A 16608-nucleotide genomic window follows, 5' to 3' on the forward strand; every position below is an offset into this window, starting at 1 on the left:
TCTGCTGGAGCTGGTGGTAACTGGCTGTGTCCCACAGCAGCCAGCCCTCTGTGCCCTCAGTCTTGCCATGCAAACCTAAGACCACGTGCTGCAAAAGTTCAGAGGTTTGCTTATCAATAACAGCTTTTAATTTGATTTCAAGCCTAATTGCTACCATTCCAGGAACAGGCTGGACGATAATTGTATTCTTCTTGGATCATCAAAGAAATGCGTTGTGGCTGTTTGGCAGAGCAAGAACTGGGGAGAGTAGGAAGCCTCAGCCCAGTCACTTGGACTAATGTGACCCAGATTTTTCAGTTTGATTCAGCAAATCCCCAAGCCAGAAAAATGGCACGAGAGTCAAGCTCTTTGGAGAAGCCGAATTTGGAAATTCAACCTGGTTTAGTCATTACGCTAATAATAGTTCAGCGATTCTCAAACAGCTGGGAGACAGAGTAACTCCTACCCATGCCCAGCCTGGAGAAAAAAAAAGTTATTCCAAAAATCGTCATGACTACCCCGTTTACACTCCTCGGAGTTCAAGCGGCCAGTCCGTGTGACACCCCCCTATTTCCCTCGAAAGCCGCCGGGACCGCCACCAGGCCCAGGCCGAGCCGCCCGCCCCGCCCCTCGCCGGCCGCCGTACCCTCACGCGCCCCGCGCCGACGCGCGAGGAGGCAGCCCAGGGCGCGTGCGCACAGCGCGGAGGGAGGCGGGGGGGAAGGCGTGTGGGAAGGGTGGGGAGGAGCCCTCGCCGCGGTTTGACGTCTGGCGGGCGGTGGGCGGGGCGAAGGCCTCGGGGCCCGCCCCGTCCCGCGGAGGGGCGGGGCGCCGCAGCGTGTGTAGCGGGGAGGGCGGGGGCCGGAGCCGGGGCGGCGGCGCTGCTGCTGCGGCTGCTGCTTCTGCCGCCGGGGCACGATGGTGTTCGAGTCGCTGGTCGTGGACGTCCTGAACCGCTTCCTCGGAGACTACGTGGTGAACCTGGACAGCTCCCAGCTGAAGCTGGGCATCTGGGGAGGTACGGGGCTGCCGCGACGCGGGGGGACGCGCCGCCCGGCCCGGCCCGGCCCGGCCGGCGAGCGCCTGCCCGCCGCCGCCCTCCGCGGCGCTGCCCGCCCGGCCGCTCGCTCGCTCAAGCGAGGGGACCGGGGCGGTGGCGTCCGGGCGGTGCCGCGCCCTGCACCGCGCTGGGCCGCCTGCCCGGCAGCTCCGCCGCCGCTCCGCTTAAAAATAGAGGTGGGGGCGGGCGGGCTGGGGAGGAGGTGCCCGCGGGGGGCGTGGAGCAGCCGGTTGCGGCAGCGGGGGGCGGCGGGGCGGGAGTTGCTGCGGAGCAAGGGAGAGAAAACCCCTGCCAAATCGCTGAGGTGTAGGAACCTCCGCTTGGGTTCTGGTTTTTGTTGGTTTTTTTTTTTTTTTTTTTTTTTCCCCATGTGGAGCTGCCGTTCCTGCCGTCTCCTGGCTGGGGACGTACCTTGGCTCGGGAGCTCGCGGGGGTCGGGTCGGGTGGCACTCGCGGAAAGTTTGGGGAGGGCTGGGCTGTCGGCGGGGTGCAGCCGTAGCCGGCAGCCTGACGCGGCGCGGAGGGGGTGCGAAACTGAACCGACTGACATTTTCTCTGCCCGGAAATAAGAAACTGAAAATGAACGCCTGGGGTTTTGGTAGCGTTTTAGTGCCGGTGGTGTGCTGGTGGAAGCGAGTGGCTCGGCAAACAGCAGTGACGTGCCATTCTTGGTGCTGTCATATGTAGATCTAAAATATTTGTTGTTTTTAGCGTTTAAAGTCAGAAGTAGAGCCCGTCTTAGGTAGTTGCAGAGGCTGTGACCAGCTGAGCTAGGCGAGGTAAGCAGTAGCCTGTAGAAATAAATTAGCATGCCATTCTGAAGGGAGGAAGGTATTCAGTTTGGATGTGCTCTCTTGAGGGCCCATCAGTAATGTATTTACAAGAAAACATCAACGAAGGTCTCTTTTCAGTATTTGGGCAAAGTAAGGTAGCATAAGAAGAGTGAGACACAGCAATTAACAGATGCATGTGCAGGGGCCGCTTCTGGATCGGTTTTGGATGTGCATTCAGGCGTTTGCAGCATCAGCAAAAACAAACGCAGAAGTGCAGGGGTTTTTTACATGTGCGTTCATATGTCTGCAGGTGTGAAGCATCCTTGAGGTATTCCCTACCTACAATTCCATTCTTAGGTACTCGTGTATATGAATCATATTTTGGAAGCTTCTCCTGGAGTTTTTTGCATCTTGGACATTTATGTTTCATGCTTCTGTTTCCCGAAATGGCGTCTTTACTTGGTTTCATCTCTGCAGTAATTTTCCTTCAGTTAGTCAAGGCATTTGTAGGATCTTTGCGAAGTTCAGCCTCTATATGGAGTCTTGCACTGCAACAGCACATGTAACTGCTGGAGAGAAGTTAGTAGTTGTTGATCTCTAGCAGTAAGGCCCAATATAGGATATTTATTATAGATTATGTGTGTCTTCTTTCAGATGATTGAGTTATTGCATCTTTCAACAAAATTGTGTTGAACTAATTGTTTGATCTGTACTTAACAAGTACTTCAGTTATCATACTTTCTTCTTTCTGTTCGGGGAAGGCAGGCAAAATATTTAATGTAAAATATGGAACATTCTGTAAATGTTTTGGGCAATGTTTATACATTACAGAAAGGTAGAAGCTTATTTTTCCAGTTTGTAGATTGCTGGTGGTTACTCTTGACAGTTTCTGTTTCTACGAGGCAACTCTTAACCAGATTAGATGAGCATTAGCTCTCTCACTGTTTTTAAAAAGCTAGATAGATCTCACTAATTTTTACTTTAGAGTTTTAATATTCAGCTATTACATCTTCTTATGTACATGGAATTTGATTTGGGGATTCTTCTATTATTTTCTGTTCAAGTAGTTTTAATATTTTAGAGACTTTAGTATATTTTTTCTTTAAACTAAATTCCTTTCTCCTCAGTAAACTGCCTTTGTACTAGAATAAAATCAGTTTTTCTTTATGTAGTCTGTTACTTGCTTAGCCTAAAAATTGATATTTGAAGCTTGCTCAGAGATGCCCAGAACTGCTGTGTAGCATTGTGGAAGCATCACCTGTAGAAGTTTATTTTTTTGTGGCCTACTGCATGAGGCTTTCACTTGTATTTGCAGCTTAAGCTATGTTTATTGGCATGTGCATCTGCAATATTTCTTTCATTCCAAAGATCTTGACAGACCTAGAAATTGCGTCCCTCTATCTAAAAGGCAGTAACAAATATTAGTACTGGTAGCAGTAGACTACTGTCTTTATATGGACATCATCACTGAATAGTAGATCCCTACAGTCACAGTATATATAAAGTCTACTGATAATTTTATTCATAATTGCTGAAATTGTGGAGCTAAATATTTTTTTTTAGAAAAATAGTACTATTTTTTTGTCTCTGTCTTTTGTAAATTTAATACTTTCATGCTTGTCTTCATGCTCTGAAAGTGTTTCCATTGCAGCTATACGTTTTCATACAGTGTCTTTATGTGTCATGATAAACTTGTTAAATTTTACATAAATCATGTAGTCTTGAAATTACATTGTCCTAAATCCAGTCAATACTTTAGTACTGGTTAAAGGGAAAGTTTTCCTCCCTGTTAAAAATGGCCAGTGCTTTTTGGATGCTATAGCACTGCATGGGTACTATATACTGTATATTAAATTTTAAAAGGCACATATTTTTCGCATCTAAGTTATTAAATACCCAAGGGAGTTTTTTTAGGTGCTGTAGGAAATGAGTTATGTCCTTGTCATATTTTGCAGTTAGCCTGTTTAGATTAAGACTGGTAACCTGTTGTTAGACTCTGGATATATGTACAAAAACTAACTGTATTGTTTCAGCTTCTGCAAATTTGGAAGATTTGTTAATGACCTTCTAATAAACATGCTTAACATTCATTTTGGTTTTGCATAATGAAAGAATTCAGCAGGCCGTATTAAAGCTATCCAGATTCAATCTGTGTAGTAAAGTTGTGTGGTGACACTGCTCCGAAGAACATACATGAGCACAGTAATAACTACAGAAATGTTTTAAAATGTTGTGTTGTTTTTTGTTTTTTTTTTTTGTGTTTTTCCCCCCTCATTAAGAAACCCTTCAGATTAAAGGGTAGAAATGCAGACTGTCTCAATACTAAAGAGAGATATGATGTCTGGAAACAGACTCATGGCTGAGAGAGTTGCAAGAACTGAATGACCTGAAATATAAAAGGCAACGCCGAAAGGAGAATGTAGGACAACTATATAAGTGAAAAGGGTAATTTGAACATGTAAGGATAGTATTGGAAAGGCCGAAGTGCAGAAAAGAACGTAACAGGGAAGAAAAAAATATTCCTTAAGAAGTCCATTAGTATGAAGCAGAATAAAGAGCTATGGTGTTAGGCAGCCATCAAAGAAAGCTATTGGGTCACAGATGCGGGGAAGGACAGTGCTTTAAACCTCTACTTGTTCCGGTCTTCACTTAAAATCATCGTTTCAATGAGCTGTGTTAAGAAATGTGTGAATACTTGGCTTAGGTAAATAGGTTAGGTAAGTATTTAGTTAAGTTAGATATTTTTGGATGCTCTAGACCTGATAAAGTCAAAATTAAATACCTGAAGAAATGTTTGAAGCAATGTGAGATGTTGACGGTTAGCTTTGGAAAATGAAGTGTCATTGAGATTTCCAATCACTATGAGAGACCAAATAGTTTTTTCACCAAAGTTCATGTTGCCACAATTTTCTTTTGCCTGGGCCTAAGTAAGTTTTCATTCAGTGCGTTGGTCAGACCCTCTGTACTGCGCTTTAAAATACTTAATTCTCTGTTGACTTGCCACACCTGCTTACTAGGTAATGTCTCAAGCATATCTTATTTAACACAACTTGTTATTTGAATAGCTGGTGTCTTCTGTTGGGACATCTACATTAGTAGGATGATGTAAGCAGATAATTGACGCAAGTTTGTAAGCACACAAGCACTTCCAGTTTTTCTCTGGCTACACCTATTATTATAATAAGACAACTGCTTTTCATATGTTGTCTTGTTTAGGTATAGCAGGTATAAGGTACAACAGGTACGGGCCTCCCTTTACATATTAGTAATTTGAATTGATTGAGGGATGAAGAATATCTAGTAATTTCTAATGCTTTTCATGACCTATTTTAGAATAGATGTCAATAGAGGAGGTATTTGGCAGACACTGATCCTCAAAGACTTACAGCTTGTCTACAGAAGGTATGCTTGGATAGGCGTAATTAACAGCACAAACACTATTGGGAAAAGACTGGCAAAAGGCAGCAGTTTGTATAAAGTGATTAAAGGCCATCACAAGCTGACAATGCTGTTGCTACGATGCAGAAATTCTGTTATAATATGTGAGCAAGAGTGGTGGGTACTGGTCAGATACCCATTGATGTAGTTTCAGTTTCTGATACCTATCTTTCATGTATCTTTTTGTCGTCTGCCTTCCCTACCTTCCCCTCCCTTCCACCCTTTTCTTATGTACAAGATAGCAGAGGTGTGATTTGATTAATACAGAGGTTAAATCTCCAGGATTTTTATGTGGATTAATTTTCTTTCTGCTCTTTAACTTCTGTTGACATCTGTAACAAAATTTTGGTTAGGCCTATGTGGTGATACGACAGTTTACTGAGTGTTACTTTATTTTCTAGATCTCTTTTTTGTGGGGTAAGTCTTTGGTAGTAGATGTTGTTCATGCACTCAAATTCATGAAGTTGCTTTGTGTATCTAAAATTAAAACTATAAACCTACTAATTCCCGAATTTTGTGAAGCTAAGAATTTGATTTATATGTGAAGCTAAGAATTTGATTTATAACATAGCCTAAATAAATCATAGACCATGCTATAGGTATTTATAAATGTTCTGCCTTTTATTACTGTTTTGGCCGTAAGCCTACATGTTTAACCCTAGATATTTATGCAACTCCAACTGCTTGTCTATACAGTTTTCAAAAGTTGCTTAGTTGAGCAATTTTAAACCCATCAAATGGCGTTTTATCTGGATGGACTTCTGTCATCAAAACAAAGAAACATCCAGTTGCCCACAAAGGAGGAAAAAACCCCAAAACACGAAAACCCCAACTAAACCAAACAACCAGATCTTGATGTATTTTAAAATTCTTGCAATTAGAATCCATGGCAGTGCTCCAAGACAGTACAATTCAGTAGGTGTGTTATGTCCTATAATAGGTCTTTGTTCCCTGATTTTCCTGCTTCTGTTTGTAAGTTCCCCTCCACACCCCCACCCCTGGAGAACAGTCAGGATTCAGTGTAGTTGCACTTAGATCTATCTTTCATTGCAAACGAAACAGCCAAGTGTGACAGAGACTGAATTTTGGCAATGAAAGAGAATACTGACATGGCCAATTACTGCATTTCAAATTGTGCGTGTTAGAATTGGTTGCCAGCTGAAGTGTGGTAACTTTGGAAATAGTTCATGTTTACTGGCAGGAATGTTTAGTCAATCTTTTTCTTGCACTCTCTCAAGTGTAGGAAAAAGAAAGGTTATGTAAATGCGTAAAACATAGTGCTTCAGTAGTAGCCTTTTGAATTCCTGGATAGTCCATTTGCTGTGGTCAGACTGTCAGTCAAGCTTTTTGTAAGTAAACTTTGATGTTTTAGTGAATATGTTTCAGTAATTTTATACTAAAATTAAAATGATTGAAGTCTTACTAATTTATATATATTCTAATTAATTTAACTAAAAACTTTAAACTTATTAATTGTGAGATTGTAAGTATAGGAAAAATGGTGAAGAATTATTTACCCCACTTCCCAATCCCAGCATTTCATGTAGAATTGTCAAAGCCTTCTTGTTTGAAACAGTGTTGATGCCATGTTTATTCTATGCCATGTTTATTCTCTGCCATTACAATGTGCTTGAGTAAAATGAGTTATAGTTCTCTGTCACAAGATATTGTTTGTAAGTGCTTAAGATAATAATCCTTGCACACTTTGCAGTACCTTGTTTTTTAGAAGCATTAGGGCTGCCAAATTATTGCAGCTTAAGTTACTGTGCCTCAGCTGAAAGGTGGAATGTGCCAAACCCTTGATAAATGAGAAATAATGTTTACTTAGCTGATGGTGAAAGTAAAGAAACTAAACCCAGTTAAAATGCTTTATATGTCATGTAGTCTTGGAGTTTGCCATTTTTACCATGACTCAACTGATGTGCAGAACTTGGATGTCATGCATGGTGACTTGGCTCTGGATACCTTTAGGACTACTTGCCGTGAATGCAGTTACAGTTAGAGATGTCTTCTTGGAGAAGCAAATGTAGTGGGGGTTTTTAAAATTATTTTTTTGGTATGTCTCTCATAAACTTTCTGTAATGAGTGTTAAAATGGTCAGTGCGGGGTCAGCTTTATCAGGGAATAAGTTTAGCATAGAATTGAACTGAATGCTTTAATAACCTGTCACCTTGTTATTACCTACAAAGACTATGTAGACTAGTTATAGAGTATTAAAGAGTATGCTTCCTTAGATTTTTGGGTTTTCCCCCTTTTCTGATATTCCTGTCACTATATGTGTATTGTACGGCTTGAAAGCAGAACCCCCAGCTCTCAAAAACATCCTTCTGCATGTAGTATTCTCTGGAGAAGCTGATGGCGGCACATGTTGGATATATACAATTCTACTGAAAAGTGATAATAGATTGTTGCAATTAATAAATTAAATCATTAAAAACTTCATAGTATTTTGTGAGCACTACAAGATGGACGGATTGGTTTACCCAATCAGCTCTGCCACAGCAGTTTAACATCTTGAGCCAACTGTTCTGATGAATGCATTTTTGAGATTAGGGTCCAGTTTCCCAAAATTAGTGGTACTTAGAACAGTAGTCTAATGCCAAATATGAAGAATATTTCTTGCAGCTGGAACTCCTGTCTCCCCGTATGTTTGGCCATTTCTAACTTGCATCCCCAAAAGGAAAGCATTATTGGGTCAATCAAATCTTCATTTACAATCTCAAGTTGTATTTCTTTCCAGGCCTGTAATCTGCTTCTGGTTTCCTGAATCTCATTTATGCTCCTGCTCAGCTGTATCAGGTGTCTGTTCCATGTGCATGTGTTACCTTTGAATTAGTTGTATAGTGTTAACCACTGCAGGTGTTCCATCTTTCTCGCAGAATTTGCAGAAGACTTTGCTTGGGACTATGTGCATGGTTTTAAGTTACAAGTTTCCTGGTCCCTTCCAATATTCCTTTGTTATGGCAAGTGCCTGATGTCAAGTATGTCAGAGAAACAGATCTTGCAATTCAAATTTTCTGTGTTTACAGGTACTGAATTTATTGTTGTCTTAAGACATTTAAAAATCACATTTACTGAAATGCTTCCTGTGAACTTTTATAAGCCTATAAATATAACTTGTGAATGTAAGATCTTTTGAGGGATAAAAACTCACTCTAAATTTAATACTGCTAGATTTCCACAAGCATAGGAAGCAGATGGTTGAGGAAAAAGCAGCAAACTTTTAATTTCAAAATGAGTTCTTATAAAATGTGACAGTAATTTCCAAAATTTTTAATTTGAGGAATCTTGGGTTCTTTTCCATGACATGCAAGCTCCGTAAGAAAATCTCAGATATCATTTTGTAGCATGAATGAACAATATGTTCTTAATCATCTTTCATGGATATTTGATGTGTAGGTTGTGGATATCTTGCACAGCAAAGAATTGAGGAACTACAGGCGAGGCACCACTGACTCGGACTTTAGGATGTTTAGCATGCATCACTACTAATTTGCTTATTACAGTTTTACATATTGACTTCTTTGCATTTAGGAGCTGTAGCACTGAAGAATCTTGAAATAAAAGAAAATGCACTGGTAAGTTATGAAAATAAAAATAAAACTATTATAAAAACGATTCTTGAACAACATTTTGGATTGTATGTGCTTCTTTCAGTTCTTATTTTAGGAATACACTATCTTTTAAGTGAAAACTTACTATTTTGTTTTCTCTGCACTTGTGTGGATTGTCTAATTAATATGAGATTAAAGGTGATGGTGTATACTGGCTTCATTTATCTTTTCAAAAACAAAACTCTCAACAGTTGCTAAAAGAATGTGTTTAGGTTTAAAACAATACTGAAAGACCATTTTCTATAGGTCATGAAGTTAGAAACTTGCTCTCGGCAATGTATTAAGCCTAGCATGGTTTAACAATCTAAATCAGTAACCAAACACTGGCTTGTTCCCTTATATTGAATGTTGGTTGGTTTTTTTTTTTTTTTCCCATGGTTGAAAGGTAAATTTGTTGTTCAGGTTATTATCATCTGTTTTTCTTATATGGGAACATTTCACAAATGAGCTTAAATGTCCTAAAACTCTTTCAGAGTCAGCTGGATGTGCCATTTAAAGTTAAAGCAGGACATATTGGTAAGTTACATTTCATCATACACCCGTGCATGAGTTGCTGAACATACCACCTTTCCTTGAAAGTGGCTCTAGGCATCCTAAGCAATTAATTTTCCTAGTTACCTTGATTTTCATGCTTTGTATACTCTGAAGTTTGACTCTTCTGAAAAAAATGTTTGAGGAAATTCCTTTTCTTGAGCTGAGATAGCAAAGTTAAAATATACTGAAGTCTTGTCTAATCACTTCACTGTTACTGAGAAAAGGACCCAACACAGCAAAGATGAACATCTGAGCAGGGCTGGGTCTTATTCTCAAGACTCCACAGTTGATTTTGCCTTCCACTTCCCTTTCTATCCTTCTCCTCTGTTTTTGCTAATATGAAAAGTGTTCTCATTGCAGGTTACTTGTCTTATAAAAGTTAGTGGTTTCCTAAAGCAAACTTAAGTCTAAAGCCATTATGTTTCCCTTAAATCTACCCTGGAAGTGTATATTTTCCTGTGACTGATTTAGTAATTATTAAAATTGGCACTTGTATGAAAAATGTGAGGTGCTGTAACCTCAGAGTCCCCATGTTCACAAAACATACACTCTACTTTCAGACTCACTTCCACAGAAAAAGAAGGAAAAATACGTGTTTTAAAAATTCTGGATTTGGGAGTATTTAGCTGTCTGGTCACATATGAGCTGCCCTTGCTTTTCTTGTTTATGAGGGTGCTGCTATGGATTTGCAAGGAGGGAGAGGTTGCTGTTAGGAAGAAAGAGTATAATTCAAGGGAGTAGGGAGAGGACCTGTAGACTTAATAGTTCTGCTAATACAGAAACATTTGTGTGCTATGTAAAACAACCAACCTGAAGGATATGTGCCTCGGATGCACTGCTTTTTCCGTCAATATAATAATTGCTCAGAGATGTTGTGGTTAATGTCGATCAGCTTTCTAATATTTTTTTTTTCCCCAGTCAACTATTTAACTGTATACCTCAACCTTTTTATTTTGTGTTTCTAGGTCAACTTAACCTACAGATTCCATGGCAAAACCTTTATACTCAACCTGTTGAGGCAGTTCTTGATGGAGTTTTTTTGCTTATTGTGCCCACAGCCAGTAAGTTAATGTAGAGAAAAAAGTGAATATAGATTGATGGGATTTCAGAAGTATCTGGAATGGGTTGATACTGTTTTCAGGAGCTTTATTCCTAGTAGATACTCCTATCAAATACAATTAGGTAATGGGGGTGGGGTGTCTTTCAGTAGCCTACATGTAGTTACCTACTTTTTTGCTGCTGTTGTATAACTATTAGCAAAATGTGAAAAATACTGCTTTTGAAACAGCATCTTCCAAAGTTCTGTAAGGTTTTTTGTATCAAACCTTTTTACATTGTGTATTTAGGTATAAAATATGATGCTGAAAAAGAAGCCAGACAGCTCTTGGAAGCAAGACAGAGGGAATTGCAAAGGATAGAGGAGGCAAAGCAGAAAATAGCTGACCAAGGTAAGAGTGGGAAAAACTAATGAAAGTGATGCTATTTCTTTCTTTCTTTTAATCCAGAAAGATACTGGATTTATCACTTAAAGTGTTTCAGATTTCTGTTTTCCTCGTGATACTAAAAATCCTATTAGTTACAGATTTTTAGGTGTGGCTGCCATCAATATTGCAGAACAGGCATCCTGAAAATTAAAAGATTCAAACATTGGTGCTATCTGATATAAATAAGGCTTTTGAAATATTGTTTGCTTGTGTCATATGTTGCTTGACATTTTCTTTCTTCATAAGAAACAGTTTGTGTCCAGTAGCAAAGAATTCTTATGATTATACCTTTTTAAAGATTCTGTTTAATTTGTTCTTTGATACATGTTAAGTCTTATAATCTCAAAATCAACTCCTGGTACTTTCAAGAAATATGTATTGGCCACCCTGAGTATGAGTGGGTACAAGTCACACTTCTGAACAACTTGATTCTTTATGGAGCAGGTAATAAAGCTGAAACTGTGTAGTCAGAAGGTATAAATGTTCTCGATTATACTTAAAGGACATGCTTTCATACAACTAGAGTACAATGTAATAGAAAATTTAAGTAAGTATCATGCAAACTTTATGATACTGTTTTCTCTAGTGTACTTCTAAAAATACTTTAATGCAAACAAAATATTATTTTCCTTTAACTTAGATAAAGAAAAAGAAGAGAAACAAGACACTTTTGTAGAAAAACTAGTCACTCAGGTCATCAAAAATCTTCAGGTGAAAATTTCCAACATCCATATTCGCTATGAAGATGATGTAAGTACTTTTGTACTTAACTCGGCATACATTTCTGTACTTATCTCAGCATAAGAGGTTGTGCACTGTAACATGAAATTAGGAACCTGTCTGATTTCTTCTAGTTGCTTTCCACGTTGTGAGAATCCTAGTAAAGTTTTGGAAATTTCATAGTCTTAAAAAAACAAAAAAAAACAAAAAAGAAAACTGATAAAAAGCTTGTACTGAGACATGAATGTATTTATAAGCATATGGTTGGGTACAAAGAAGATATAGTTGTCAGATCTTTGCCATATATATTGCTTTTATTGTTGGCTATTTACTCCCAAAACTAAATTTAGAGCATAAGATAACCCTTTTTTGGTATTTTCTCCTTGCTCTATTAGATCACAAATCGAAATAACCCCTTGTCTTTTGGGATTTCACTTCAGAATCTAAGTTTGCAGGTAATTTTATTTTTCATCCAAAAAGCATGTTGTATACTGATAGGTTAAGTTACGTTTTTGTGTATTATTGTGCTGTCTGGTAGCATACTGTCTAATGAAACTATACCTATAGTCACAAGCCAACGACAATGATAACTACTTGGTTTATCAAATCCAGCATAAATATTGTGGCAATGGTGCAATTAAAGATAGAGTACTGGCATTAAAAAAAACCTTTTGGAGGAAATTCTTAATATTCTGCCTGCTGCACTTTGTGGTTGTCAAGTAGCAGATTTTTGCTGGATTTGGGCTATTCAGAATCTATGAATATTTTACGGGAAGTGCCATGAGGCCCAAGAAAGGAAGTTACTACCTGATACTGGGGGAGAAAAAAAAAAGAGGATGGCATCTTGTTTCAAGCTGGAGCGCAGTTCTTTGATCTTCAGGCTCCACTTCAAAGTGCAAATTGTAGTCATCATAGATTGTATATGTTTTTTTTTCCTTGAGGACTACCTAGCAGCAGCAATATGCTGATACTGATGAGTTGCTCTGATTCAGTAACTTCTGCTGTGTAACTGATTATCTTAAAGAAAATGTGTCTATGTTCCTTTCTTGGATAAAACAGTTGTCTTATGAATGCTTGTTCCTAGCACATTGAAAGGTTTTTGCCAACCCCCTTCCCTAAGCAGTTTTGCATAGTGAACCAAAGCTTTGGTATTCTTACTGCTTCACTCTTGAATGGATATTATCCCTGAAAAAGTATAGTATGTGGTGTTTCTGTTGGGCTTAATCTAAAATGCTACTTCCAGAATTATAGAAGAATTCTAGTCTCTTGTTTATCTCTTTACAAAGAGCCTGCCTAAAAATAATATTGTCGTGAAGGAAAACTGTTTGCTGTACTGAAAACAGAATTTTAAAGCATCTTTTGACTCTTGTGCACAACCTGACAGTCACTGCATGTACATGAGTGTCTTTTGGGGAGAAGTAGCCTTGTCAAGTTACCACTTGAAGTTATGGCTTAGTCACCTTAAATCAGAAGATGGCATTCCATTATTTTCAGTTGGGGTTTAATTATGATGATGTTCTCCTCTTTTTTTCCTGGTTTGTTGATAAAATGTTGATGTATTATAGATGATGGAATAACTTTCTTTAATTCTTATTTCAGACCTCAGATAAGAATTGGAATCCATGTTTACATGATGAAACTGCCAAGTTGTTCTACAAGGTACAGTATAAACTCTATGCTAAAGAAAGAATTGTTAATAAAACAAGCTGAATTAGAGTTTCTTCCACAGAAACTGGGATCAAGAAAACATGTAACTGTATACGCTCTAAAATAAAAGGCTGCATAGCGTGCAAATTCTGAATTTTTTTATTCATCTTCCACTTTGTGAAATCCAAATTATTAAACTGAAACTTGTAGGTATTAATGCATATGTTTGGTTGTATTTTCAGCTTGTACGACTAGATAACCTTTTTGCTTACTGGAATGTGAAATCGGAGATGTTCTACCATGGTGGTTGTGATGAATCGTTGGTAAGTGAAACATGAGATAATGGATCTAGTCCTCTAGTTTATCCTGTGAAGCATCGAGCATGCTTCACATTCAGTTCTGCTTCCATTTATGTCAATGTCCTGAAGAACTGTCTTGTACTAATAACTTTGTTAGGAAATGCAGTAAATGCTTAGGTTTTTACCTGATAGAAGTACAATGCCTGTCTGAGGAATTTTTAAAAAAATTCCTTTGCCACTTAGGAAATGATACACAATATACGGTCATTTTACAATTCAGTGATTTTATTAGCTAAAAATAGAAATCTTAGTCTGTTTAAAACATAGATGAATATTTTTAATTGCACTGTATATCAGAGAGATTGTTTGAAACCTGTATTAAAATGCTAACATTTTGTATTTTAAAACTTTTTCATGAAATAAAAATGCAACTTATTTTTAACTCTGTTGTTTATGTAGGTTAATTTAAAACAGGGAGTTGCCAGCCACAATGTGATTCCGGAAGGTTATGATTTTGGTAAGTGCTATTTTATTTGTATTTGTAATATGTGTGTATACTTTACTTCTAATTTTTATTGCCTCTCAGAGGTTGCTACCTTGTCTGTTATTCAAAAATCTTAGCAAGGAGTGCAGTTTAATTCTTTTGTAGGGAAACTGCCTCTTTGACAGTGAATACCGTACCATATCTGTGGCCATAAAAAGATTTTGATTAAAATATGGGTCTTGAGTCATGTGTCATTCTAATGGAATGTCATAGATAAGTCTTCATTGTTCACACCCATTGATAATTCCTTATTTTAAGAAGTTTAGCAATAGTATGCACATCATGTAAGTTTTGTGAATGAGATTGGTTTGAGCAATAGATTAATGTTTTTGAGGTCACAAAGCTTACACAAAGTGTATCTTTTTTCATTAGAAGTGGAAACAGTAGTCACAGAAACATCAACTTTTTTTTTTTTTTTGGTGTCGCTGTATTGCAATTTATGTTGCTTTGAGTGTTGCGTACTTCAGTCTCTGAAAGTCACATTGGCTCTACTCAAACATGAGGATTGTTTACTTTTCACTGTATGGAAGATACATGGGTTTTATTTCTCATGTGTGATTGTTTAGTAACTGTTTACAAGGCAGAATGGCCCTTGATGTGACTTGTTCTCTAGTAAGCAAGTCCTCAATTCAGCGTTATAACCAGGGTTAAAAATGTGGTTTTCTTTCTGTCTTTGCCTGAAAGGGGAAGCCTTTATTTGACTGACAGAGCACTATTTAATAATTTCTACTGATTTCTTATCTATCTTTTCAGTTGCTAGCTTTGACTCTTTTTACAAGAAAATAAGTTTAAGCATCATCAGTTGTCTAAGTCTACACAGAATTTCAAAATAGTTGTATGCAAAATTCAGGATTTATGCTCTTAAAATTTGGCAGTTCCATCAGGAGATGCAGATATTTAAAGAATTATGTCAAGCTGATATTCTGTGGTAAATGAAAATTCTGGCTCTTTCATAGTAACTCTTTAGATTAAGATGTCGATAGAAAGGCAGTAAGCACAAACTCTGCTTCTGTCACTTGATCTAAATGCAAACATAATACTTACACATAAGAAGAATGAAAAAGGAAATTTAGGAAGCTAACTACAGGGAGAAACTGAATGTAAATGCTACCACATAAGATATGTAGATAAAAGTAAAATAAGCTTCACAAGAAATACAGAGCTTAAAATCAAACAAAGGTAAATTGGTGTAAATATGGTTTCATCTTGAAAAATGTCTGTTTCTACTTATATGAATCTTGGTGAATTTTGAATATTAGGTATGTAGGTGGTCTATCAGTATTTCTACTGAAATCAAATTTTGTTTGGTAGAAATACAATTTACACACTTCAAGTGATGTAGAAATTTTTGTTGTTGGATCAGTTGCTAAAATGGAAAAATTCAACTAAACATGGCTTCTGAAGGCTATATTGAATGTCTATATTGCTGAATTGTGAAACAGATAAAACACTTCTGCTCTGAATATTTTTCATGTGATGTTCTTTGCATTTCATGGGTTCCACACTGATTTTTTCTATGTTTACTTGGGCTTGGTTTTAGAAATCTGAAATGTTTGGCTTCATCCACTGTTGTGAGTTTAGTTTATTAAACAATGTAAAACATCAGTAACATTAAAAAAAAAAAATCCTCATGGAATTGGAGTTATTATAGTGAAATAAGTGTTATGTTTGAAACTACCTTGTACTATAAGTAGCTTGTGTCATAGCCAGAAAAAATAGATTTGTTGCAAATACAAACTATTAATTGGAACATCTGCCATGCAATAGTGCATACAGGAAATTTTTTGAAAATGTTCCACAAATATTTTTGAAATTTTTAATTCTGCAAATGTTGCCAGAATTAAACTGGAAATTGAGTATAGATTGTGTTACATTTTAAACTGTGTTGATGAAGTCTTCATGTTTTGAAGTCTAGCATTTGTAAATGAATAATCTGGCATATTTTGAGCTGATAAGACTGTCACAAATGATACATAATACTCTAAATAATTTAATTTCACTTTTTATGTCAACTTCTCTTTTTTAGTATTCCGCCCAATTTCAGCTAAAGCCAAACTCCTTATGAATCCTCGATCAGATGTTGACTTTTCATCACCAAAAATGGATTTAGATGTAAATTTACAGGATATAACTGTTGAATTCAATAAGCCGCAGGTATAAACTATTTTTCCAGAGTTATACGTATTGTGGTAAAAAAGTTAGCTTGCAAGAATAATAAGAAAAGCAGTCTGAAATTTTATAATAAACATACAGGATTGATTCACTTAGTCCTGTTTTTCTTTGTAAATTATTTTCTTTTTAAAGAGAAGTTTGAGTCACATTGTTCTCACAAAGACAATAACATGCAGTTTGAAATTTTTCTTGTTTTTTGTTTGTTTGTTTGTTTGGGGTTTTTTAGTACTTCAGTGTTATGGAGCTTCTTGAGTCTATTGATATGATGACTCGAAATCTGCCATATAGGAAGTACAGACCTGACGTTCCATTGCACAACAATGCCAAGACATGGTAGGCCACCT

The 16608-nt window shown here is 37.6% G+C and overlaps 1 protein-coding gene across 5 annotated transcripts in view; it reads left to right on the forward strand.

Moving 5' to 3' along the window:
* Positions 1-841: 841 nt before the first annotated feature.
* VPS13A (vacuolar protein sorting 13 homolog A) overlaps positions 842-16608 on the forward strand; it is a 112081-nt gene continuing 96314 nt past the window's right edge. For all 5 annotated transcript variants that reach the window (XM_042787877.1, XM_042787878.1, XM_042787881.1 and 2 more), the window contains exons 1-12: positions 842-997; positions 8785-8828; positions 9338-9380; positions 10364-10459; positions 10745-10846; positions 11523-11632; positions 11998-12057; positions 13202-13261; positions 13492-13572; positions 14008-14065; positions 16119-16246; positions 16491-16597. In XM_042787877.1, coding sequence (XP_042643811.1) covers positions 898-997; positions 8785-8828; positions 9338-9380; positions 10364-10459; positions 10745-10846; positions 11523-11632; positions 11998-12057; positions 13202-13261; positions 13492-13572; positions 14008-14065; positions 16119-16246; positions 16491-16597 — 989 coding nt within the window. In that variant the 5' untranslated portion in view covers positions 842-897. The remainder of the gene's footprint in view (positions 998-8784; positions 8829-9337; positions 9381-10363; positions 10460-10744; positions 10847-11522; positions 11633-11997; positions 12058-13201; positions 13262-13491; positions 13573-14007; positions 14066-16118; positions 16247-16490; positions 16598-16608) is intronic.

Source organism: Tyto alba, unplaced genomic scaffold, assembly GCF_018691265.1.
Source record: "Tyto alba isolate M040663 unplaced genomic scaffold, T.alba_DEE_v4.0 Super-Scaffold_13, whole genome shotgun sequence".
Classification (NCBI taxonomy): Eukaryota; Metazoa; Chordata; class Aves; order Strigiformes; family Tytonidae; genus Tyto; species Tyto alba.